We start from the raw sequence: 26283 nt of genomic DNA, 5'->3' as shown, positions 1-26283 counted from the left end.
CTGCTGGCGGTAGCAGTGCCCCATCCCGTCCCCTGCTGGAAGACCCCCTGGATTCAGGTAAGTCAGGTTTCCGACAGGGGAGGGAGGTGGAGATGTTGTGTGTGTTTGTGTGGATGTGTGCATGAATGTGTGAGTGTCTGCATGCAAATGAGTGTGTAGTGTTGCTTGCCTGTGTGTGTGCATGTGTGAGAATGCATGAATGAATGGAAATGTGAATGCGTGTAAGTTTGGATGTGTGTACATATGCATGCGTGCATGAATGCATGTATGCCTTTGTGAGTGAGTGTGTGAAGGCGTGGTGTGTGCCTGAGAGTGTGCATGTATGGGGGCGTGGATTGGAAGGGGGGAGCGTGGATGGAGGGGGGCAGTGGGGGAGTCTGGGGAGTGTAGGAATTCCCTGTCACTGATAGGGCCTAATGCCATGGTTTTTGTGGCGTTACGAATGCCACAAAAACCATTGCAGTAGGCAGGATCAAAATGCCGCCGCCCGTACTGTGCTGCTACCGCCATGGCGGTCGGTGTGGTACATTGGCAGGTTGGCTTCAGCCTACCCACCAATGTCATAATGTGGCAGTATGTACCGCCAGCGTGTTTGCGGCACTGCCGCCACATTATCACCTACTGCAGGGGTCATAATGACCCCCCTATATCTTTAGTAATGTTAGTATTTATTTGGTGTGTACTGTTAATTGTGAATTACTGTTTTCATGTTTGAAATTTAAATTGTGCAAATTGCTTGGGCGTCCCTGGCTCCAGTAATGATTCAGTGGGGCTCCTCAGGAGTCAAAAGCTTGGGAACCACTGGCCTAGAGTCCTGAAGTTCCACATGATAAGCCACAAAGGTTTCCTCCACTGAGCTCATTAGGTCGAGAACAGCCTAGAGTCCTGAAGTCCTACGTGGCAAGCCATGAGGTTGTGGCTGTCAGGTTTTAGCACAGCAAGAGCCACCATGTACGTATATGGCAACACGGTCACTATTACATTAGGCCACCACTTACATGAAACTTGCTTGGACTGTCAGCATTAAAGAGGATTTAGTACAAAAAACATAATCAACCTTCATTTAACAAAAAGCATTAGCAAAGCTAATAGGTCTCACCCATGTGAGATCTATTGGCTTTCCCATTGTTTCTTAGACATGTTGTATTATGACACAGCCAGCGTTTTTGTAAACTTTAAGCCATGCTGCACTGAAGCCAACGCTGCCGTACAGTGTGACTAAAAAAACATTGACAAAGCCAATAGCGGTCGCATAGGCGAGACCTACTGGCTTTGGAAATGTTTTTTTAACATAATGGTTCAACTGTACAAGCTTGAAAGCATTCTCACTTGTACAGAGTTAAAAGCATAACTTGATGGGAATTATGGGCACTTCCCTCTTCATTAAGTTGGTGGTCCACATGCCTTGATATTAAAATTTTGAAATGGGCACCACTGGATACAATGTACATTATTTAGGATGGTTCCATCCAAAAGATGGAAAAGAGCTCAGTATGCGCTAACCTAGTCCATAATCTGCTGACAGGGAAGTACTCCTATGATGAAGCATGCCACCTACCATGAATATGGTCTGCATCCTTTTTATAAAGGCTTTCTTGCTCAGAACCAGCACCATAAGACCTTTCACAGGGGCATTTTAGTCTTTTTGCACAATTCTTAGAGTATGATGGAATTTAAAAGGTGCTCTTTTATGTATTTTCATAATTTGTATCCGATTCAGTCAATACGATATGCAATGTAGTCACTTTACAAGAATGTTGAGCAGCTGTGGGCATCAGTATGGCGACTTCCTAAACTATGTTTAAGGATTGATGAAATGTTCATTAGTTGACATGGTGGCTGCCAGTAGTACTAAGTGCTCAGCAGAAAGTAACCTTGGCAGTTACTTCACTGCCTGCTTGTTAGTTTTTTTAAATCGCAGATAAAATGCTTGAGCTGTTGGAAAGAACAGATTTCCAGTTTAAAATGTTTTAAAGTGAGAGCGAATTAATGATGGGAGTTGTTAATTTAAGAATGATTTCTTAACAGGCAGGGCATGATTTTTATATTGTTGGGGGTTACGGAGCGCTGTACTGCTAAACTCGTGTGAAACGGATCTTGCTTGTAAGTGTCAAAAGCGGGTAGCCTTTTAAGTGAAGCATACGCATAATGAGGTGTGCTTTGATATTGCCTCTTCAGGTACTTCTGTTTTTCTTGACACAGGAAACGGAGCAGTTCCCGATGACACAAAACCGAGCGCTGCAGTTACTGTACGATCTGCGATATCTGAACATTGTGCTTGGCTCCAGGAGCGAGGACGCGAAACTCGGCAAAAGCAAACCGGAGTCCAGGTCTGGTATAACGCAGAGTCCAGAAGGGAGGGAGCAAGTACGGGCGGTCACGTCCAAACGTTGGTTGTCAGGGCAGCTCCAGGAACCTGACTGGCTTTCCAGATCCTGTTAAGCAGGCAGACAGGATGCCAAGCTCTGGCGTGGCACATGCCTACCTGTTTATTCCTTGAACAGACGGAAGCAAACAATACATCCGCAGGCAGACTTGCCCACAGTGAACAAACACAGAAATCAAAATCCGTGCTGTCCGGCGTGTTCTGCATTTCTTGTGTATTAACCATCTCTATAAGAATTAGGAAATAAACTAGTTAACATTACTCATTGAGTGAATTGCGACCGAGTTTTGTATTCAGCTCGCAGATCAACAATATTATTCTGGCCATTGTGGACCTGCTTTATTCTTCCTAGGCTGTCAAAACTATAACCAGTGAAGTAGTTGGTAGGATCAGTTTTTGGACCTCTTTGAAGCCGCAAGGTAGTGTCAGTAAATGGCGTGTACATCATTTATAATAACAGGAGCAGGCTGTGGAAAGAGATCACCAGGCATTGCGATGATACGCGGATTTCCGAACATCACCTGCATAGTAGGTGGCAGACTGATAAACTGGTCTATGTGGTGCATAGTCACATCGCTGTTATACCTTTGCAGGGCAAAATCACTTCAGTTGCTGGGGATGCCCACTTATACCTAACTCATTACTACTAGGGAATAGACCTCCTTTTGTAGGGCAGATATCACCTTGCTACTGTGCATACCATTCATAATGAGTAAACAAATGGACTGCTAAAGCTTTGTTTTTTAGCTTCCGTAAAAAAGTGCATTGTTATTGCAAGTAAAAATGATAATTGACGTATGTGCTATGACTCATGCTGCTACAATTGTGGCATGCTTTTCCTGTTTTGGCAAATTGATGTCTAACAAAAGGCTTGCTCACCTGATATCCTCCCTATAAGTCCAGTGGTTTTTGTCCCTAACCCTGCTCATCATGCAACTTTCCTTTAACTTGCAACAAACTACGCACTAGGTGCTCAGCTTGCTCTTATTGATTCATCGTACGCACTCGTCAATGCACTGGGAGCATGGTGCGTGCCTTTTGTGCTATCGAACTGGGCAGTGCAAATGTTTGAGCTGCCATGGTTGCCACTAAAAGCTGCGGGCAACACATGTCACAGAGTGGCAAGCCAGTAATTTTTGTTTGGATGTGAAGGAAGCTCGAGAAAACACTTTCTCTCTTCAAAAACAAAACAACCCTGTCAATGTGTTTTTTCCATTATCGGACACCTTCCAACTCTGGAGCACATTTCTTTCACCGCAAAGACATTCGGGTTTTGTAGGATATTAGAAGTGCTGCCAGCATCAAAGCTCAACCCTCTCCCCTTCTCAACCCTGATAAGTTATAGATAGCTGAACTCTGAAGAGCCCCCTAAAGGCATCGAGCTATATCACACATTATAGCAAACTGAAACCCAACTTTGGGTCTGTACGTATCCTCATTCTCTGGAAAGCATTGGTCCCCGCTGAAAGGGTCTGTCGTTCAAGTCAGCACTGGTGACCTGGACATGTCTAGCAACACATCTACCAACTTATTATTGTTAAGTTAAATCAAGGGCATTATCTCAGGTCTTGCTTCCAAGTTTGTTTCAAAGCCAACAGTGTATGTATATGCTGAGTATTCCTGGTGCTCCTTAATTAGCTATCTCAAAATTTCAAATGTCAGAGGTGACTAGTGGAAGTAGTACTGTCTTATTCTTTTGCGTTCTGGTTCCTTGACCGCTGAATATATTATGACAAATACAAAACTAGGACACAGTGAAAAAGCCTCAAACTCATAATTAACATGGGACACTGAGATCTCCTTTCAAAGGTGAGAAATATACTTATCTATGCCATGCAGACACTTCTTCCAGTTCTAGCGTTCCTTTTAACAAACTATTGCTTCTCAAAAGCACAGTTATGCCACAAGTACGTGACTGCACCGCCCAGATTGCATTGGGTTGTAAAAAGAAATCCTAAATGAGTACTGATATACCAGTGAAATGGGGTCTTATCAACGTCTTGCCTCAAAATGATCCACGATGCAGGGGAAATATTGTGATTTGTCTGAAATATATGTATGTATGTGTGTGTGTGTGTGTGTGTGTATACTGTAAATATATTTAAAGAGATTTGGTTGGTTTGACAACAAATGCACGCTCTTTTCAGATTTTAAAAATGAGTTTAATTGCACAATGTTTCTCTCTACCAGTAATAAGTTCCATTGGTGTTTTGAAAGGAAACATGTCTTGGCATACAGCTTCCCAAGATATTCATGTCCCATTTAGAATAAAGTGTCATCATATTAATCGTTTGTTTACAAACACCATAGTCTGAAATGTCGGTCAGTTTAACTGTCTTTACAATATTTGAAGGTGATAAAACAGACTTCTGTCAGGATTTTGTGCAGATTAACCACAGACGAAAGCACTCGGCATTCAACGTAGTCGGCTATCTTACAGGTCTGCTTTCTTATTATTTGAAGAAAGTATGTAAAGGAAGTTAATGTTGAGTTTTTATTTTTATTTTATTTTTTTAACAAGCAACCCACGTACATCTTGAAATTAATGTGAAATTCTGTCAACAGTGAATCTTATCCAATTTTTGAAAAGGGAAGCCAATCCGATTTCTGAAAAGTGAAGCCACTAATTTTTGTTGTTTGATAACCTGTTTCAGCATATGGTGACAAGTGTGTTGAAGAATAGCTTGTGTTACATACTTTCTTTTTGCTATATAGCACTGACACGTCTGTTGTTTCTTAGCATTCAGAAGGTGGTTGATTTCCTGGAGGGGCACATTGATCCCTTTGATCTTGACGTCTTCCTGCCCCACCTGAATGGAAACCTGACCCGCCTGGCTCAGAGAACCTCTGTAAGTTGCCATAACAAATGTTTTGCAGGGATGTGGACTAGCGCAGATACGAGATGACTGAAGGATGAAAATAAAAACAACTTTTATCCTGAAACATACATATATGTGTATATATGTGTATGTATGTTTGTTTATATATGTATATATAACTTTGTTTTATTTTTAGCACTAAAAAAGGTTAAAATAATGTTATAGTTAAAGTAACGTTACAGTCAATGTTCAGTAAAAATGTAACGTTTTAAACACTGAAATTCACCAGTTAAGGTTGTATGTATCTCAAGAAACTATATCTCATGCCCTAAGGTAACTATAACTCACACCCCCACCATACAGTGTTCTCCTCAATAATTTAATTGCAGATGTTACATAGATATATCCATATATCCATGATGTCAAGAGTGATGTAATATGTGGGGTAATTAGTTATGCATGCTGAGGGGGCAAGTTATAGTTTGGGCAACCAACCTCCTACTTGGCACGGCCGTTGAACTAGCTGTGCCCGATGAGAGGTTGGCTGCAGGGCCTGGCCTGCTGCTGGGCCCTGTGGTCAACCCATCTGAACGCAGATACAACCCCCCCACCCCCCCAAACACCTCTCAGGCTGCCGACCACGCACAGCCTTTTGCAATGCAGCATAGGGTTGACAGTGAGGGACCCCATCCCCTGGGGCTAAAACCTTTATAACAAAGGGAAGGGAGCATGCAGCCCCCCCCTCAAGCCTTAACAGGCCCCAGGCACCACATGCCTTGGGGCCACATTCAACAAAAGGGGGGAGTGGGGCCGCACAGGCCCCAGGGACTTCATCCCCTGAGGCTAAATTGCAGAAAAAAGGTGAGGAGGGCCATGCATACCCTCCTCCCCAAGCCTATTCTGGCCCAGGGGACCGCCTTGCCCTGCCTTAAATATAGATTAGTGCCCCAACGTCCAACCGGGGCACCACATTAGGGGGTTGTGGAGGGGAGCCCCAGGGCCCCTGCTTCCCTAGCTGCCTTATAGTGCAGGGGCTGGCATTACTTCAGCACGGAGACAGCAGCTGTTTTCTGCTTGCTCCCTTGGGTGGGAGCAATTTGTTTTTTTGGGAACAGAACACAAGTCTGTCCCATCTGGTGAGAGCATGTTTAAATCTCCCACCGACTGAGAGCAGACTTCCAAGTTTGCTTCTGTTTTGGTGGGAGATTTAAAAATGCTTCCACCAGATGGGAGAAAACATGCCATTCTCTGCCTACAGTGGTGCGGGCAGGGAAACTAATGTGTCCCTGGGTGGGCTTCCGAGGAACTTTAAAGGCGGCCACCCTCCCTCCCTTTTAATTAGAATCCTGGCCCTGGGGATCAATCAATCAATCAATCAATCAGTCTATTTGTAAAGCGCGCTACTCACCCGGAGGGTCTCAAGGCGCTAAGGGAAGGGGGGACCGCTACTGCTCGAATAGCCAGGTCTTGAGATGCTTCCTGAAGGAGAGGTGATCTTGGGTAAGACGGAGGTGGATGGGGAGGGAGTTCCATGTCTTGGCTGCCAGGTAGGAGAAGGATCTTCCTCCCATGGTGGCTCTTCGAATGCGTGGAACAGTGGCGAGGGCGTGGCTGGAAGAACGTAGCTGGCGGGTGGGAGTGTAGAAGGTCAGGCGGTTGTTGAGGTACCTGGGGCCCAGGTCGTGGAGGGCTTTGTGTGCGTGGGTGAGGAGTCGGAACGTGATTCTTTTGCTGACGGGGAGCCAGTGCAGGTCTTTCAGGTGTCCGGAGATGTGGCTGTGACGGGGGATGTCCAGGATGAGTCGTGCGGAGGCGTTCTGGATGCGTTGGAGTCTTTTCTGTAGTTTGACTGTGGTTCCGGTGTAGAGGGTGTTACCGTAGTCCAAACGGCTGGGGATGTGGTCCCCAGGGCCGCACTAACCCCTCCGCTTTCCCTTTAATTACTCGGTCCTGGGGAAGGGACCCCCCAGGGCCTTTTTAGGGTCAGGGAAGGGGACCATGTGCTCACCTACTCCAAAGAAAATCTACCACCCTATCCCTCCAACAGACAAAAGCCACACTGGGGTGGGGCGTGTTATTTAAAGAAGCGCGGAACCCACACTATTATTTCTCTTTTTTGGGGGGGGGGGCTCTGGATCCTCCTAAAATTTGAGGCAACATTTAAAAGAAAAGGGAAAAAAAAAGGTTTTTGATTCAAGCAGCCCACCAGCAGGCCTAGGGGATTGGGTACCTATACCTTGTCCCCTTATGTCTTTTCTTTTTTTCCTTTGTTTTTTTAGGGTTCAGGACTGGTTCATATGATGGCTGCTTCTACCTCCTGGTTGATGTAGTGACTGCCATTCAAATCTCAGAAGGAGATCTGTCAGGTCCGCTGGGGATCCAGTCCCTAGAAATAAAATAAAAATTTGTAGCATTAACCTCTCAAAAACTACTGATCAGATTTACACCACATCACAAACCGCACTTTTTCTGGACCAAGATCTTGCTTTCTGCCAAATTTGGTATGAATCTCTTCAGCGGGTTGGGCTGTAGCTGTGTCTAAAGTTCCTTTGAAATGAATGGGGATACCCCTTTTTGAACCCCCCCTCCCCAGGTGCGTGGCTTATGGTGTATCCATATGTTTTGATCTCTATGTTGTTGTTTATTTTCCTTAACGTTTTTAGTGGCCATTGTGAAAAAATTTTGGGAAGATCTTTGAATGGCATAGATCTAGGTACCAGGGAGAATTTAGAGTATGGGTTTAGTACCGCTGTGTTTGTTAATTGAAGAGACGATTTTGGATTGTGAAACTCAGAGGTTCATCTGGGTCCTGTATAATAAATTTCACTAATTTATGACTTTCCCCCCTTGTTTTTGAGGTCATATATTTACATTTTGCAACCTGTCCACATGTGTGTTGAGCCGGCAGTCTCTGGCCAGCCAAACACACATGCGCACTGTGCTCTCTCCACCCCAGCACTGTGTTGCTGGCCTGGAGAGAGAAGGTACAGACTCCTAGTCTGCCTATGAGCGGCCCAGCTGGGTGCTCCCGCCAATCCTAATGCTGCTTTCATGCAACGTTATAGATTGGCCGCAGGGTATGCTTGGGAGCCTGTGCCTGCCTGCAGCGACCAGGAAAGAGGAGCGGCAGTGGAGCAGGTGAGTTTTTTTTTTTGTTTTTGGTTTCTGTACCCCCTGCGTGCTGCCCCACCCCTTTACCGTGCAGTGAGCCTCAACTGGTCCTTACTCCTTCTGTCCATTCCATCTACAAAACGTCTGTGGGGGCAAGGGGATAGATGAATTAGAGCAAGGTTATATCATGCACAATGACAAAATATACCGTAGGCAAAAGGGGGGGGAAATGTGCTCTGTTACTTTTATTGCAAAGTTAGAAATAAAAAATAAATCCAGACCATAAAAGTCTTTTATAAAGTCCCATCTCATCCTTATCCTGCTGGCAGAGTTATAGACATTGTTATAAAATGATGCCATTGAAGAGATGCTACTACACAAAAGAGGCCAGAATGGACAGTCTTCAGACTTCTGAACAATGGTACACGTGCCCAATCTTTGTCTGAGACTACTGACTTTCTGATATCTGCTTCCAAATTCAGGTTGAATACGTTACAGGACATCAATCCTGATTACCTGATGACTACCATGCCTTCACTCACATTGAAATTCAGCCAAAGCTTATTAAATCCTTGCTTTTCATAGTAGATGACAAGCATTATTCAATCCTGTTACTTCTTTTGGGAATCAGGTTGGCTCCAAGGCTATTTACCAAATATTTGTGTGTCATGGCAGCACAGCTACTACACAAGCCTACATTGTAAACTTAATTCAGTGACCAGACATTGAAAGAGAATGTATGTAAATAATTCCAGAGCAGCATGAACAGGACCCTTTAAGTGATGTGCCTGTTGAGCTTTACAGTCAACCTTCAAACGTTGTGCTGTTTTCATTCAACTAAAATGTCGGAGGGGTGACTGCATTGACAGAGTGCAAGTAGTGTTAAATGTGCTTACTAAGAATCCTGTGGCACTTGAACTCATTACCACCTAATGATAGATTAGATTGATACTGACTATTTCCCACACTAAACTGGCACTACATGCTCTTTCACATTTACTTTCTGCAGGAATGGCTTAACAGTAAATTTTTGTGACACTGCAAAGGACTCAAAGTCTAGTGGTGATACAAAGTACAGAACAGCGTACAATGACGGTCAATTTGGGATGAATGGGTAGGCAGGATTTTCTCACATCGGCCTCCACCGTGACAGTCATGACAGATGCTTATTACATGGAGCCATATCAGTATCTTTGGACTAAATGTAATGGGTCTGGTTTTGAAGGTTTATCAACCTTGCACCTAAGGCAACATGGCCCAGATCTTGCTGGATAACACCACACTTATTCTCTTCCTCAACAGGCAGGGGAGGCATTCAGGCAGCTAAAATAAATTCTCTCTTGCCATATGATCAGACAGTTTAGTATGAGTCTGTCGAGAACAAGTGCCACATAGTCTTACGGCACTAAAGGGCAACTATTTTTGCTGACCCACTTAGCCAAAAGTTCATCCATGAACACAAACTAAATGAGGTCGTTCTAGAATGGGGTCCTCTGCAGATAAATGTTTCTGATGAAAGCAAAACAGATCATCCCTAAACTGTTTCCAGGACCTGCAATTAGGGTGAAAGAGCAATGCCATAAAGATTTGCCTATGTGTTTCCCCCAGTCCTTCAGGTTCTCCAACTCTCTTGCAATGCAAATGGTGCCACATAAAACTCATTCTTCCAGTACATCCACTGCTTTCGACAGTGCAATGGCCAAATCAGGCACCTAGGTCCCATGTCAGTAAAAGCGTCAGCATTGCTGCTGAAGTCTAGAAGGTCTCGTAAAGGTGCATAGACATTCTTTGGAAATGTAGAGATTAAACTATAGTTCCAATTCAGCAAAATGAAAAGGTTTGTCACACGTTGTCTTCAAATGTAAAAGACATAGTTGACAACTTTAAATGTATGTGAAACTGCTAAGTGCATTAGACCTGTAAATATGCTTTAGAACGTTCTAAAAATCTTGTTTGCAGTGTAAACCAAGGTAAGTGTTCTGAACAACTCTAATTTGCACACTGGATTGTATAATTCGTGCAAGCTGTGCTAGTCACTAGTAGCTAGCACTTTACTCAAAACAACAGGCGCACCTTCCAGTATTTAGAAAGCAGCTTTCATTGACAAGGTATCGGTCGCAAAAAACTGCAGCACTGCAACTTGGCCCTCCCGTTTATACATACATGAAACACTGGTGTGTTGGAAAGTTTGGTTGAGATTCTCATGTAAGGCAACAGACGTCAGTGAGTCAGATCTTTTTTATTTTTTTTAAAGAAGCTTGTTCTGATGGATACTTCTAAATATAGATTCCTCATCCTGTGAATATCCCCCCCCCAGTGTCAGACTTGATCCGGTAACTTTAAATCAGTGGCTCGTGCAAATAAGTGCCACCCATGCGCAGTGACTTCAGTTCCTTTGTTTATGCACCTTCTGTGGAGGATCCAGAGCTAATACTTGGTTTTCTAAAGACCCTTGTTGCAAAATTTCCTAGTGTGCACGGGAAAATGGCCCACCTAGGATGCCAGGGTTCAAGGTATGTAGGTATAGTCAAACAGATGTCACAAAGTAAGCGTATGGTTCCTGTGGTCAGAGTGTAAATCCAGGCCATATGGAAAAGCGAGGTGAAATTGTATGTTCTCAAACATCGGAAGACTTGACACCGTGACTGGTCAACGTTGAAAGAGGGTCCCATTTCCACGGCAGATAATGGTCATGGTCGAAGTATTTGGATGAGTCCAAGAAGAAGCTTAAGAAATAGAAGTGGGGATTAGCCCCTTACGAACACTTGTTTTTTTCCAGAGGGGGCATCAGCTTGTCTCCTGGTCTCACTCCCAATCTCCCTTGTAGCAGATCCCAAGTCTAGTTCCTAAGCTGCCCTAATTTCTAGCTCTATCGGCGACCAACATCACAGCAAATGAAGGACTTTGGGGAAGCCAGGCATTCTTGGCTCTTTACTGGTTCCCTCTGGCGTGCCTTAGTGCCCAAAGCATCCACAGAAGCCTCCAGTGGGACTTGCCGGGTCCTTTCTTGGAGGCGTCCGTACCCCTCAAACTCACTTTGGGTTCAGCACCTGCTTTGGTGCAGACATTGGTTCTGGCTCCCCCCCAGTGTGTTGTTTCTCTTTGCATTGATTCCAGTGCCAATGCCAGAGGAAGATTTGCTGCCAATTCTGCTTTACTATTCTGAGCAGAATCCACCACAACCTCTACCAAGGCCACACTCTGCTCCCAGTAGAACAGAGTCAGCCTCCAACCCTTTTCATTCTTAAACTTTGGCCTTACTACGCGGTAGAGCCCAGAATGCAGTCTTTTGGCACTGACTAGCACCATGACAATTTTAATGAAGAGGATGATTTTGTTCCAGTTTGATGAGGAAAACAGGTATGAAGAATTATAAGATGATCGCAGCATTGATATTTCTCAAGATACTGCCCTTGTTTCTCCTCCAAGCCCTGCCACTGAAGAAAGCGTCACTGGTAGGTGGAGGGCAGCAGGAGTACTAGATCTACAACTCCCTACTATAAAGTAAAGACTAATGTTCTGACAGAGGTACTGTAGCCTGGTCAAGTGCCTACGGAACCTTTATTACCATTTATTAATATCATGATACCCTGTTGGACTTTTAGATTAAACCATATTTCTGGGCACCAGTTAATAGGCTTGCTGCTCAACACCATTGTTCAGCACCAGACGTCCCTGCATTTCTCGCAGAACATCCAAAGTCAGAAAGCTTGGTGGTGCAGGTATCCGCCAGTAAGGTAAATCCCAGCGCCTTCCCCACCACCCCACCATATCATGAGTCTGAAAGAATATACACTTGGCAAACATATCTTTTTCCTCCACAAGCCTTGCTCTGTGATCAGTAAATTCTAGCTATCTTCTCAGCCGATACTCCCTTGCCCTCTGGGAAATGTGGCCCAAGTTTTAACAGCAGTTCCGGACCACCTTGGCACATCCCTGACTCTAGCAATCTAGGTTTGTTACAACATGACTACATTTATAATTTACTCTGGCTTTGACACAATCAACTGCTTATCTCAGGCAATCAATATGTGTGTGGCACTTAGGCGCCAATCTTGGATGAGGTCTACGGGCTAAAAGGTAATGGCATTCAGTGGCTCATGCGTTTTTGGTGACAAAGCAAATTTAGCAGTTGTAGATTTAAAAGAAAGTGGGGCCACAGGACATTCTTTGGGCCTGACTGCCTCCATCAGTTTCACCCTCAGTGGCTATGGCAGGGGTTTTCAGTTTTGCCAACTCTAGATCTTTCTGCTAGCCCAGCAGGCCTTTCAGCCTTCTCGTGACCAAGGCTGCGGCTCACAAGACAATGTCAAGAACATCAGGGGCTACGTAAAGCTCTGTCCCAAGTCCCTGCAGAAGCCTCTTTGGTGTGTTTTCCGGACACACCAATACCCCGTTGGAGGTAGGTTCTGATATTTTAACCAGGGGTGGCAACCCATTACCACAGACAAGCTGGTCCTCTAAATTGTGTGTTGGGTTATGCCCTCCCGTTTATTTCCACCCCAGCGCATCAGCACTGCTGACCGAACCACCTGTCTGTTTTACAGAAGGAAGTGCAGGTCCTTTTGGCCATCGGGCCCAGCGTTGGAAGTAGGGATTGGATGTTAATCCCTCTACTTTCTGGTACCGAAGAAAGACAGAGCCTTTTGTCTTATTTTAGATCTTCATCCTTTCAACTCCTTCCTGCAGAAGGATAAATTTAAGATGCTTACACCAGCCCAGGCCCTATCAGCCCTAGGCCCCGGAGACTGTGTGGTTGTGTTGGACTTGCAGGACTCTCACTTCTTTATCCCTATCCTGCAGGGCCACAGGCACTCCCAACAGTTCACAGTGGGCCAGGAGCTTTTTCAGTTTGCATTGCTCCCTTTTGGCCTGACAGATGCCCCTCAGGTGTTTATGAAAGGGATGGCAGTAGTCACAGCATACCTTTGGAGGTTATTGGCAGGGACAGTACCAGTTGTCCCCTTCCTCAGTGACTGGTTATTGAAAATAGATTTTCCCCAAACAGTCATCAACCACCTTCAGATGACATTGAACTTCCTCATATCGTTGAGGTTCACAAACAATATGGCAAAGTCACACCTGAGTCCTTTGTAGATGCTCCCTTTCATCAGGGCCATTCTGGATATGGCATGTTTTTGTGCCTTTCCCTCGAAGCAGAGTATCCAATGCGTTTAGGATCCTGATGGTTCAGCCACTGTCCTGGATATCAGGGGAGATGACTCGGCTGGGATTGTAGGTCACCTGCATCCTGCTGGTCAAACATGCCAGATCGTATGTGCAGGCTGGGAATCTGTCGGATTGTATAAAAAATTTGAAGGACACTGCAAATGTCTTACAGTGGGATCTGCTGGACCGTGATTGGGCCTCTTCTTACCCCACCTAGATTTGACAGTAGTGTCGGATGGATTGTTTCTGGGTTGGGTAAGCCATTTTGGAGAGGTGGAGATCACAGGACTCTGGTCTCCAGCACTGGTGCAGCTCCACATCAGTCTGTTGGAGGGTCAGGAGATTTACTTGCCACTCAAGGCCTTTGTACCCACGACCAGAGGGAGGTTTCAGTGGTGCTCGAGAACAACGCAACTGCTATGTACCCATGCCAGGAGACTTCATATCTCTAGAAGTGGCTAGACCATCAGGGAATTTCCATGGTCGAAATCACCTGTCAGAAACTCTAAACATCAGGACAGTCTAACTCAGCTACCAATGCCTAGCGGATCCCGAATAGCAGTTACACTCTGAGGTGGCACAGTGCATATTATAAAAATGGGGCGAACCCCAAGCCACTGCTGACAACGCACAATGTCTGCGCTTTTGCTCCCTAGAGTTCCCCATGTGACTATCCCTCAGAGACTCATTCCGCCGTGTGTGTAGCTCGGGAATGCTGTATGCCATGCCACCACGACCTTTCCTGGCACGAGTACTGAACAAGATTGCGAACAACCAGGTACAAGTCCTCTTAGTAGCACTAGATTGGACCCGGAGAGTGTGGTACCCAGAACTTTTGGGCATGGGCATCTGTTCTTGGATTAACCTGACACTTCGAGAGGGTCTTCATTCACAGCACGGTCTGCGAAATCTGCATTTTGATTATTAGCGATGGCAGTTGACCTCATTTGACCTTTATTCTGAGGTTGTCATCATTTTGGGGTTAAGGCATTCATCTGCGAAATCCATATACAGCAGCCATTGGAGCACATTTGTGGCTTGGTACAGTATTACCCAAATTGATCCGCTGCAAGCCAAGTGTAATGCCACAATGGGGCTTGAATTAATTTCTCACTTTTTTGACGTGTACCTTTTTTGAGCTGCTGCTAAGTTGTCTATAAAGGCTTCTGACATTGAAAATGGTCTTTCTCATCGCCATAACATCAGCTAGGCTTGAAAGTGAGCTAACAGCTTGTTTCATCAACCCTCCTTATACAACATTCTTTTCATACGAGTTGGTGTTGAGGTCTCGAGCTTCCTTTCTGCTGAAAGTGTCATCGATTTTGTGTTGGACAGACTATCATCCTTCTGGCATTCTGTGCTCGGCATCATCCCTCTAAGGAGGAAGAGAGACTCCATCGTTTAGACCCTAAAAGATAACACCAGAGACCATCAGGTGGACGAACGGATATTTGTGGGCCTCTCTGGGGTGAAGAAGGTTATGACAGTACAAAATCAGACAATCTCCTGATGGATAGTTCTCTGCATTCAGATTTACTATGCATTGTCTAATGATATAGGGGGTCATTCTGACCCTGGCGGTCATTGACCGCCAGGGTCAACGACCGCGGGAGCACTGCCAACAGGCTGGCGGTGCTCCCAAGGGCATTCTGACCGCGGCGGTATGGCCGCGGTCAGAAACGGAAAACCGGCGGTCTCCCGCCGGTTTTCCGCTGCCGCCATGGGGATTCCGACCCCCTCACCGCCATCCTGTTCCTGGCGGTCGTGACCGCCAGGAACAGGATGGCGGTGAGGGGTGTCCTGGGGCCCCTGGGGGCCCCTGCAGTGCCCATGCCAATGGCATGGGCACTGCAGGGGCCCCCATAAGAGGGCCCCTAAAAGATTTTCAGTGTCTGCATAGCAGACACTGAAAATCGCGACGGGTGCTACTGCACCCGTCGCACCCTTCCCACTCCGCTGGCTCCATTCGGAGCCGGCTTCATCGTGGGAAGGGGTTTCCCGCTGGGCTGGCGGGCGGCCTTCTGGCGGTCGCCCGCCAGCCCAGCGGGAAACACAGAATAACCGCGGCGGTCTTCTGACTGCGTGACCCGGGCACATTCTACAAGGCTCTACCACTGCTTTAGTAGCAGGTTACATGATTTATGCTCAATGTATTTTCACATTTAAGCCAAGGACCCACAAGATGCTGGATGCCAGTTACGTAATGTTAACTTTTAGTAACTGTTTTCAATCTTAGTTGAAGTAGCATGCCTTCATGTTGTACAGTATTCATTTAGTGCTTAGCTGACGCGTTTCACTCTCTGGCATATAGTGTGAGGTTTTCTCAAGGCCACAGGCAAAATGTTCCTTACCATTGAAATCTAAACCTAATACTGAGACATAATGCAATTAATGATGGATAGTGTACCAAACACGTTAACTCTTTCCACTCTCCGCATTGATGTCATAACGTAAAACTAAATATATAACAAAAGTTGAGTGGAGACTTCTGTGTAGACACACCTTTTTTCTCCATGGGGAAAACATTTTCCCAGTAGAGAAAGCCCTTCCTCTGCCCCCACACCAAATGTGCAGGTGATCGGTTACCCTTGCCACATTGGTAAGGGTATTACTTTGTTGCAGTAAGTGTCCAACCATTCGTAGGACTGAAAAGGGGAGAGAGAAGAGTTTGGTAATGTCCACATACATATGTGTGTGGTCATTCCCAACTTACATGTTTGAACCTAATATCCCTACCGTTAGAATACAGATTCATCCACACTTGAGGCAGAGAAATCCACATTTTTAAAAAACATTTATGCCCGCCAGGAATCTTTGGGCATGCCTGACAGACATAAAAAAAAGTTAATTCAACAAGAAACTTCTATTCTATTTATAACCAAACATACCTTTATGAATCTGTCCTAGTGTAGGCAAGTGCCCTTGTTGGCATGGCTCTCCCCCACCCCCAACCCCTTTTTGCCTGATATTGATGACAACTTTGACTGAGTGTGCTGGGATCCTGCTAACCAGACCCCAGCACCAGTGTTCTTTCCCCAAATCTGTACATTTGTTTCCACAATTGGCACACCCCTGGCACACAAATAAGTCCCTTGTAAAAGGTGCCCATGGTACCAAGGGCCCTGTGGCCAGGGAAGGCCCCCATGGGCTGCAGCATGTATTATGCCACCCTGGGGGACCCCTCACCAAACACATGCACCCTACCTTAGCAGGATGTGTGTGCTGGTGGGGAGAAAAAGGCAAAGTTGACATGACACCCCTCTCAGGGTGCCATGCCTACAAACCACTGCCTCTGGCATAGGTAAGTCACCCCTCTAGCAGGCCTTACAGCCCTTAGGGTGTACCCTACCACAGATGAGGGCATAGCTGCATGAGCAATATGCCCCTACAGTGTCTAAGTCCATTCTTAGACATTCTAAGTGCAGTGTAGCCATATTGAGTATATGGTGTGGAAGTCTGTGATTATGAACTCCACAGCTCCGTGATGGCTTCACTGAATACTGGGAAGTTTGGTATCAAACTTCTCAGCACAATAAACCCTCACTGATGCCAGTGTGGGCTTTATTGAAAAATGCACCCAGAGGGCATCTTAGACATGCCCCCTGTATGTTAGCCAAAGTGCAGGACTGAGAAGTCTATGCCAGCCTGCCAGTTTCAGACAAGTTTCTGATCACATGGGGGTGAAAGCCTTTGTGCTCTTGGTGGCCAGAAACAAAGCCTGTCCTGGGTGGAGGTGCTTCACACCTCCCTCCCCCAACAGGACCTGTAACACCTGGCGGTGAGCCTCAAAGGCTCAAGCCTCTTTTTACAGTTCCCCAGGGCACTCAAGCTATTGGAGTTGCCTGCCCCCGGCCAGAGCCCCACTTTTGGTGGCAAGTCCAGCAGGAAAATTAGGGAAAGCAGGGAGGAGTGATCACCCCAGCTGGGACCACCCCTAAGGTGTCCAGAGCTGAGGTCACCACCCTCCCTGCAGAATCCTCCATCTTAGTTTGTAGGTCAGGGACCAAAGGGAGTGGACACAAGAAGGGTGTAACCTCTCTCCGGGACAGTAGCCATTGGCTACTGCCCTCTGACCCCTGCAACGTCCCTAAATCCATGATTTAAGGACTCCCCTGAACCCAGTTTGTCAGATTCCTGGTGACCTCAGAAGAAAGAAGGACTGCTAAGCTGAAACCCCAGCAGTGAATAAGGAAGACAAAAACTGACTTGGCCCCAGCCCTACCTGCCTGCCTCCTACTTCAAAAAACCCTGCAAAAGAAAGCGACGCATCCTGCGGGTACCGCGACCTCTGCCAAGCCTCCAGAGGACTGCCTGCATCCCAGAGGACCAAGAATTCCCATGGACAGCGGCCCTGTCCAAGAAGAAACTACGTCTAAGGACTCCAGAGCCTCCACGGGACCGTGAGTCCTGACCACTCTGCACCCGACGCCTATGGCCCGTGTCCAGGTGGCCCAACCGACTAGAGAGGATCCCCAGGCGATTCTGAGCAAGTGCCACCCTGGGTTGACCTCGCCTTTCCTCCACGACGACGCCTGCAGTGTGAATGCACAGGACACCTCTCGCCCTGACCACAACAGCACCAAGACAAAGATACCCGTTGTCAAAATGTACACTGTACCTGCAGCCCCCTGGCCTTGGGTTACCCGACCTCCTGTGCAGCGACGTTCAGCAGGCAGCCCTTCTACTTGTCCAACTTGTGGTTCTCTGGAACCGACCCCCTGGACCCAGCCTGCAGCATCTAAGTGACCCCTGGGGTCCCCTCATAGGAAAGCATTGGGAGCCCAAGGCTGTTTGCACCCTGCACCCGACTGACCCTGCGCCGCTGAGGATGTATGGTTAGTGCTTACCTGTGGTCCTCCCAGTCCTCCTCTAAACCCCCTTCACTTCACTTCACTTTATTTGTTTCGGCAGTCGCTCATGGTACGTTTACCAAATGTTGAAAATTTGAGAAGACCATATTTAGGGACATCTTTTTGTAGCACAAGTTTTGCAAATACATGTACATGTAGATTCTGTGGGTAGACGTTTTAGATATTTCGTAGGTTTAAGCACCATATCAATATCTTCCCAACCAAATTCATACTTATCTTTCTCTACATATGCCTGATCCAAAACATTTACACATCTTCTAATTAAGTAGAACGCTTTTTTAATGTGTCCACACACAGAATATGACATCACTGGAAGGTCACTTAGCAGGACTGATCTCTTGAACTCCGTGTACTGAAGATCTATTTCTAGATGAATACGGGGCTGCCCCAGCCCTGGACTTGAGGATGCAATTAATGGGCAATTTCGACACAGTATCCTCAATTATATTAAGTAAGCTTAAAGGGGAAGCGGTCGCACTAGCAGTGCACATGCGTGTCTGGGATGTTCCTCCACAGGACCAAGAGCGCGAGCTGCCAAAGATTATCGCAGAGACCTATTCCAGCATTGGTCGAGATAGTCTGGGGGCCAGACCAACAAACCCACAGTTTCAAGGTAAATCTCATAAATATTCTACTAAGCAGGCTCCTGAGGGTAATAAGAAACGCTGGATAAAAAGCAACAAACACCTAAAAAAGAAAGGGGAGAATCTCTGCATACGGAGACCCCACAGAATAGATATCTCAGAAATAGAGATAATATAAAAACGCCTGACCGATCTCAATATACTGATACACGCCAATCTCGTTCCTTTCAGGATTCATCGGAAAAACGCATTGAGAGAGGTGGGCAGTCAGAGCGAAAAACTGAGTACGTGAAACTGAGACAGGAATCACAACCCTCAGCAGAAATTTCTGTTTAAAAAGAAGAGAAACTTCCCCAACAAAAACTACAGTTCAAAAAGAAAAAGGTGGCAGCAGTTGCAGTTCGACATGCCACTCAAAAAGAGGGCTCTCTTGAAGAACAAGAAGCGGGCACTAGCGCTATTAAACAGCGCAGCAGAGGTCACAATAGTTCGCTGGAATCTTCTAGAGCATCTGGAGGTGAAAGCAACTGATGACTTCCTACAAGTAGAAACTGCGGCTATGCTTGTCTCCACGCCTGATATGGTGTACAAAGTAATGCTACAGTTAAAAGGAGACATTGAGCGCACAATAGACACAATCTTTTGGGACTGTGTCATAAACATATATGATATTCTACTGGTCAAAAAGGTCTGACCACCTGAATTTGTCCGTACATGCCCATATGAGGAAGAGGTTATCAAAACTTCTTTCTCGCCTCTTGTTCCCAAAGAGCTCACAGAATCCTACGCCATCAATTGGGCATTGGCCCAGGCACCCGCGTTGTATTGCATCCACGTAGGGTGGGATAAATATTCCCCTTATCATATAATCCCTATTAAAAATCAACCCCAACCTGAACCCCAGTATCCAATAAAACATGATGCTAAAGCACCCGTGAGGGAAATCCTCACACAACTGGAGTACCAAGGTGTAATCGAACCCTGTGTCTCACCAATGAATAATCCATTATTCCTGATAGCTAAACCGGACCATTCGTACAGAATAGTCTTAGACTACAAACGTTTAAACAGTCATACACTGACATATGCTATACAAAACTCAGAGCACAGCACTCATGAACACATAGTGTGCAAAAACTAAAAAACAACACAGCTCCAATGGTTTCTTCTGCCAAAATAATAGCGCCTGAGAGTAGAAACTTAACAAGTTTCAGCGCACTAGGCTCCCAGAAAAAAATCTGTTGCGTACCCCAGGGTATAAAAGCAGTCCAGGACTGTTTGCAGCTTGTGTGACTTCAATATTGCACGTCATGGACCCTGAAGCATTGATATATGTAGATGATATCTATCTCACGGATGATGAATTACTGCAACAATTAAGATGGGTAGCCCGCATTGTTGTGGAATTTGCCGACTTCGGCTACAAATTAAATTAAAAAAAAAACAAAAATAGCCTTCCCTAGCTTCCTTTTTCTGGGATATGAGCTATCAAGTGAAGGAAAGGGCCTAGCACCACAATTCTTGGAAATATGCTTACAATTACAACCTCCAAATACCATAACAAAAAAAAAACTCCAATCTCCGTTCGGTTTCCTAAGTTTTGGCAGAACTTACATTCCTGATTATGCATCACGCACACAAAACCTTTATATGACTTAATACGTCCTGACTTTTCAAGTAAATTTTGGATGGTCGAACACACACGCATTCTCAGAGCTTTGCAAACAGACATGCTTGCAGCACAACATGTACATACAAGGGACAACAAAACACATTTTGTCATCAGAGTAATTGCTGTGCCATTGGTCTCACCTATGTAACTTTCAATGAGGGTGAGACAGTCCTGATTGCATGCAAATTACATTTGTACTTAGCATCGGAACAACACTTTATTCCCACTGAGAAAATTCTCACTGCTGTTCAGATGGCTGTCATTAAAGAAAGACCTCTAGCCCAGGGCAAACACATTATTGTTGTTTCTCCCATTCCAGCCATTGAGGCAGTTACCAAAGCCAGCGTTCCAAACGCTAAAGCATTACATCCACATTGGATTCAATGGGCAACGTCTTTGACGGCCACTGATGTAGATTACATTTTTGACCCAAAATTACAAACTAAAGAATTTTTGCAATATGAACTAGAATACCCTGTTCCAGCAAATACACTGCATATTGATCAATATCAAAAAGTCATGTACACAGATGGCTCAGCACAACCTGCAATTGGGCCAAAACATCAATACTCTGCGAAGTCGTAAGTTGCTACCTGGAGGATAATACATTTTGTCCCCAACATATATTCACACAAATCCTAGGGGATTGCACAGCACAATTAGCAGAGCTAAAGGCTCTGGTGATGGCACTGGAACATACGGATCCTGCACAGTTAACACTGATTGTGATTCGTACTAGTGTGTCCAGTCCTTCAATGAATACCTGCATTACTGGCATCAGAATGGGTTCAGAGATTCTAAAGGCAACACCATCAAACACAGACTTCTGTGAGGGAAAGTTGTGGATTTGAAGGAAACGCTACCAAACGTCCACGTTGTACATACACTTGGACACTAGCGTGTTGGAATACACATTGCTGGAAATACAGAGATGAAGCCGCTGAATCACCAGTGGCTACGGCTACTGTTGCTGCAGTAACCCGCTCAGGAGCAAAACCGACGATGACATATGGGCTGCCGTGAAAGCTACGACTGAAGGCACGCCTTATCCAAAAGCATTTCCTGCTAAATATTCCTACGGAATGGGAGGCTTCCTTGACGCTGAAGTAGTAATACCAGGAGTAGGGGTTCGAGTAATTCCCAACAAAGACATAAGATCAGAGTTGATTAAAGCAGCGCATGAGGGGGTAGCATCTGCCCATGCTGGTGTGGCAGCTACAATATTATTGTTGCAAGCATGTTATTGGTGGCCAGGTCTATACAAACAGTATATCCTTTGTTGTGACATCTGGCAGCAAATTAAGGGTTCCACCGCCAAATGCCCACACGCAGACATCCCTCCTAATTTCCAACAAACCATTGCAATGTGTGTACTTGGACCATTGTGTTCCCCTAACACCAGATAGTACATACAGATATACATTTTAGTCGCTGTTGACTCTTGCTCCAGATTTCTATGGGTGTGGCCAGATTTCTATGGGTGTGGCCACAACGCTCAGCTGGTGCTCGGACTGTTATTAAAGATTTGCAAGTCTTTATCGGTACATATGCAGTTGTGGCTTTCCACTCGGACCAGGGCCCTGCTTTTGCCTCAAGGCATTCAGGGACGCCATGGCTTCATTAGGGGTCCAACTCCATTACTCGTCTCCATTTCATCCTGAGGGAAATCGTGTCATGGAGCGACAAAACACCTCAGTCTCCTTTCTAATAACACTAACTTCTAGGACTTCCTGTAAGGCCCCAGAAAACAACACAGAAAGTGCTTCTTATATGCAGTATATAATGAAATTTGGAAGCTTTCCCAACAAGAAGCTGCTGCCCGGTTAAGGCAGATAGACCAGAAAAATTTACATAAGGCATTAGCTGTTGTATACAATGGGATTAATACCCTGTCTGACCGGATATACACCCTAAATAATATTGGGCCTCATTATGACCCTGCGGCTGGCGGTATCACTGCCAACAGGCTGGCGGTGTTCCGCCAGCTATTATGACCGTGGCGCAATAGCCACAGCCATACCACCAGCCCCCCCACTATACCGCCAGGGTTCAGCCTGGCGGTCATAATCCCCAGGGCAGCTTTTTAGACACTTTGGTGAGCTTGTGGGACGAACTTTTAATGCGTCCAGTCCAGGGCTATTGGTTCTAATTTTGTTCACACCTTCTCCTCCATATTCGGTTTAATACCATCAGCCATCCACTCAATATTGTCCAGTATTTTGGGGGGATTTCCAATAACTTTGGCTATAGTAGGTGGCATTTTGCTACTACTACCTTTTCTGCGCAATGGCTGTCCCGCTGCAACAAGGAGGAATGAAAGCGCTCCCACCAGCGCAGGTGTCGTGAACGCATGATGCAGAACTTCGGAGCAATACTCATGGAGAAATTGGAGTGTGACCGGTCTCTGACATTCAGACCGGTTTTGCATTGTGTGCATCCTGTGTTTCAATGCCTCTGGTGCTCGTTCGAACATGCGCTGAAAGTTTCTTTCTACTCAGCGCTTGCTTTCATTGGACGCTGATCTGTTGATGTTCTCACTGAGGGTTCATTACCAGGCATGCGCGTTGAGAGTGCGTTTTCTACGGGAAGCTGCTTATAAGTTGACCTTCATAGAGGATGCAGCTTTGAACTCATTATTAGGCACACCACTGAATGCCTGCTGCCTTGGCTGAAGCTCAGGCTATGGAACACGAATGCTCCTTGGTCCGTCTTGGCAATGCATTTCCTACTTTACCACCAGCTGAAGTGGAAGATTTCCCGTCTTCAGTTGTCCCGGATTTGATTGGCAACTTCCAAAATGACACTGACTCTTGAAATTCGGTCTTTTTATACCACAGTTAACATTTTAAATTGTCCTTTTATATTTGCTCAAGTGTCTTTTTTATCTTGTCATTATTGACATTTTTTATATATATCTTAGGTTAGATATTAATAGCTTTTATATATAATTAGGCTTTGAACCACCTTTAAACCGGCAAGGGGACGGTGTTGTGTAGCCATTTTAGTTATAGCTCCATGCACATTATTTTAGCAAACTAGGCCTGCTGCTGTGCACTTTAACCTAGATATATTTTATTCAGCTTTGTTTATTATTTTAACAATAACCACATTTGCAGTAGTGTTTCATTTCTCTCTATCTAGCTGTTATTTGCTTAGGCCAGCACTGTGTTCTTAAACAAGCACTCTGTGCTTTTCTCAAGGCTGCAGTGAGATAGGTTGCTGGTAAAACGTGGTAACGATTTGTCTTTGGTATTCATAGAAACATACACATCCTTACATGGGGACATTTTCTCCGAACATCAGTTTTTTTATTATAAAAACAGTTCACTGTCCCATAGACATTAGAGGGAGATTCCAGCCAGATGACCATGACTGTATGCTGATTGCTGAACGCTTCGCTATAGCCGCTTATGCAAACTTCAGGCCTTTGCTCAGGTATGAGGGGTGATGTCTTCCAGGGGAACCTGAAGGGCAGATTTAGGGCTTAACATGCTGTGCTCTAATACAGCCTAGGTAGGAATTAGTCTATTGACTCCAGTGATAATATGGTAGTGTTATTTCTATGCTTCACTTTCCTTGTCACAATTGTAATCCTGTCATGCTTTATCGTCTTGGTTATTGCAGTACATGCTTTAGTATCTAAGATGCAATTGCTTCATTAAAAACCTTATATACAAGGACAAGCAGAGGCAGTATACATTTCAATGTGATACTAATGTAACTGAGAGAAACGGATGCAATCTGAGTGACCACGATTTCCCTGAGGAATCAATCGTGTCATGCCCTCAGCTGCCCAATCATCCCTGCTCTTGGGTGGAGATGAGGCACTGCCAGTTAGCCGGAGCAAAACCTGGATTAGGAAACAGGTATCACCTGTAGTGGGTTAGACCCAGTTCCCCACACCGCAGGTGATTCTGCCGCTCAAATCCGGTAGTCTCATTAGAATAATGAGAGCCTACGCGACTGGAACAAATTTTCCACACATGCGCAAGGTATTTTTTTTTTTTTTACGTCTTTAAAGTCACATTCTTCTGTCTCAGCAAATCCTTATAGATACTTAGAAGGTTCAGCAGATTAAGTTCCAAGCTTTGTTCCAATATTTCTCATAGTGTCATCACCTAGAAGAATATGTGCTTTGATAAGAAACCTGGGCATCTCTGGGTCAAGTTTCTTGTGCAGAATATGAAGCGGGTTTAAGTGTCTTTTCTTGCCTGTTTCTTGCCTGTTTCTTAACATATCCATAACTCTGACAATCCTTGACTTATGAACATTGCAACAAATCTAAATAGCACAATAAAAGCTGTTTCATTTGACAGTACCATGAGTTGATTGGAACCATTTCGAACAGCCCACTCAACACGTGGTATAACACGAAGGTCAGGTTCCGCTAATTTGCTGTTAAGTTCTGGAACAATGTGGCTCGTACCTTTTTTAATATATATCTCTTGATACCAACTCCTCATTATCAATCATTCCATTGCAATAATTGGAAATTCAGTGTTCACTGAAGCATCAACAATGTTTCAACGGGTTAACATCTCCAAGTTCATCTTGTTTGATGTTGATGGCCAGAATTTATCAAGTTGTACAGACATAGGTATCAAATTTTTGATGTAGGCAAGGTCAGTTGTTCCACTTGTGAACATTTGTCTGATTCTCTCACATTTATTGACGGATAGTTCAAGATAACTGTCAAAGACTGTGCAGTTCTTGCAAGTTGCACACTGACTTTGATATCTGTAGAACAGTCTGAACAACCTTTCTTGAAGTTTTGCATGGATTAAATCTTGACCATTAGCAATTGTGACCTATAGTCTACAACAACAGAAGCTTTCAATGAGGACACCTTTTCGAACAGAAAGTCTTCAGGTGAAAGTTATTTTCGAGCTCTTGCACAAGTTAGTGCTTCACTGGTTTGGTTGCAGCATCTCCATCAAAAAATGCATTTGTTGGAAGAAAATCATGCGACAGAATGTCCTTGATAAATTCACCCATTCTTTTGCTACATCTGTCTATGTGTTTAAGAAAGTTGTTATTTTTTAGCATGTTTTGTATTGGCTGGTTGGACAAAACTCTTACTGTGGCAATTAAAGCGTGGAAGTTTAACTTTACTGATTATGTTAAACAGAGTTTTCTCTTTCAAAACAAATCTCTCCTGCTTCAGTTCTGCGTATAGTTTCAATCCATGTTCCAGGACATCTAGTAGACGTGTTTTTATATCGTTATCGTAATAATTTAATTATTATGGATCAGTACAGTTTCATCAATGTTGACCATTATTTCTCTGATCTCACTGAGTGTGAACCCATAGCCAGTACTCGAGTGGCTTTAAAACTTAATTTGCTTTTTCAAAATGTGCAAACTTAACTGAAGGCTGGTGGTTACGTTGCTGCTGGGAGCTCATTGTACATTCATAATTTCAAATGTTTGCACGCATGCATTTAGGGTGAGCATACAAATTCACTGCAGATACATTCACCTCGCTGTTTAGATCAGCTAATTGGCTGAAAACGTAATCTTGGAAGAAACTAGCTGAAGATAAAAACATGTTTCCCCTTTAAGAATCACATACTCTGTACTTTGTTCTTTTGTCATCCCTTTGGCCCTGGTCGCATTCAGACAATTTTTTGACAACTTATTTTCCAGGGTTTTTTCAGTTGTATATGACTTG

General features: G+C 45.0%; 1 protein-coding gene across 4 annotated transcripts in view; it reads left to right on the top strand.

Moving 5' to 3' along the window:
* COG1 (component of oligomeric golgi complex 1) overlaps positions 1–26283 on the top strand; it is a 132687-nt gene that overhangs the window by 86207 nt on the left and 20197 nt on the right. For all 4 annotated transcript variants that reach the window (XM_069199822.1, XM_069199823.1, XM_069199820.1 and 1 more), the window contains 2 exons: positions 2203–2330; positions 5127–5235. In XM_069199822.1, coding sequence (XP_069055923.1) covers positions 2203–2330; positions 5127–5235 — 237 coding nt within the window. The remainder of the gene's footprint in view (positions 1–2202; positions 2331–5126; positions 5236–26283) is intronic.

This window comes from Pleurodeles waltl, chromosome 7 (assembly GCF_031143425.1).
Source record: "Pleurodeles waltl isolate 20211129_DDA chromosome 7, aPleWal1.hap1.20221129, whole genome shotgun sequence".
NCBI lineage: Eukaryota > Metazoa > Chordata > Amphibia > Caudata > Salamandridae > Pleurodeles > Pleurodeles waltl.
Note: the sequence above shows the minus strand (reverse complement) of the source record. Positions and strands in the feature narration are given on the sequence as shown.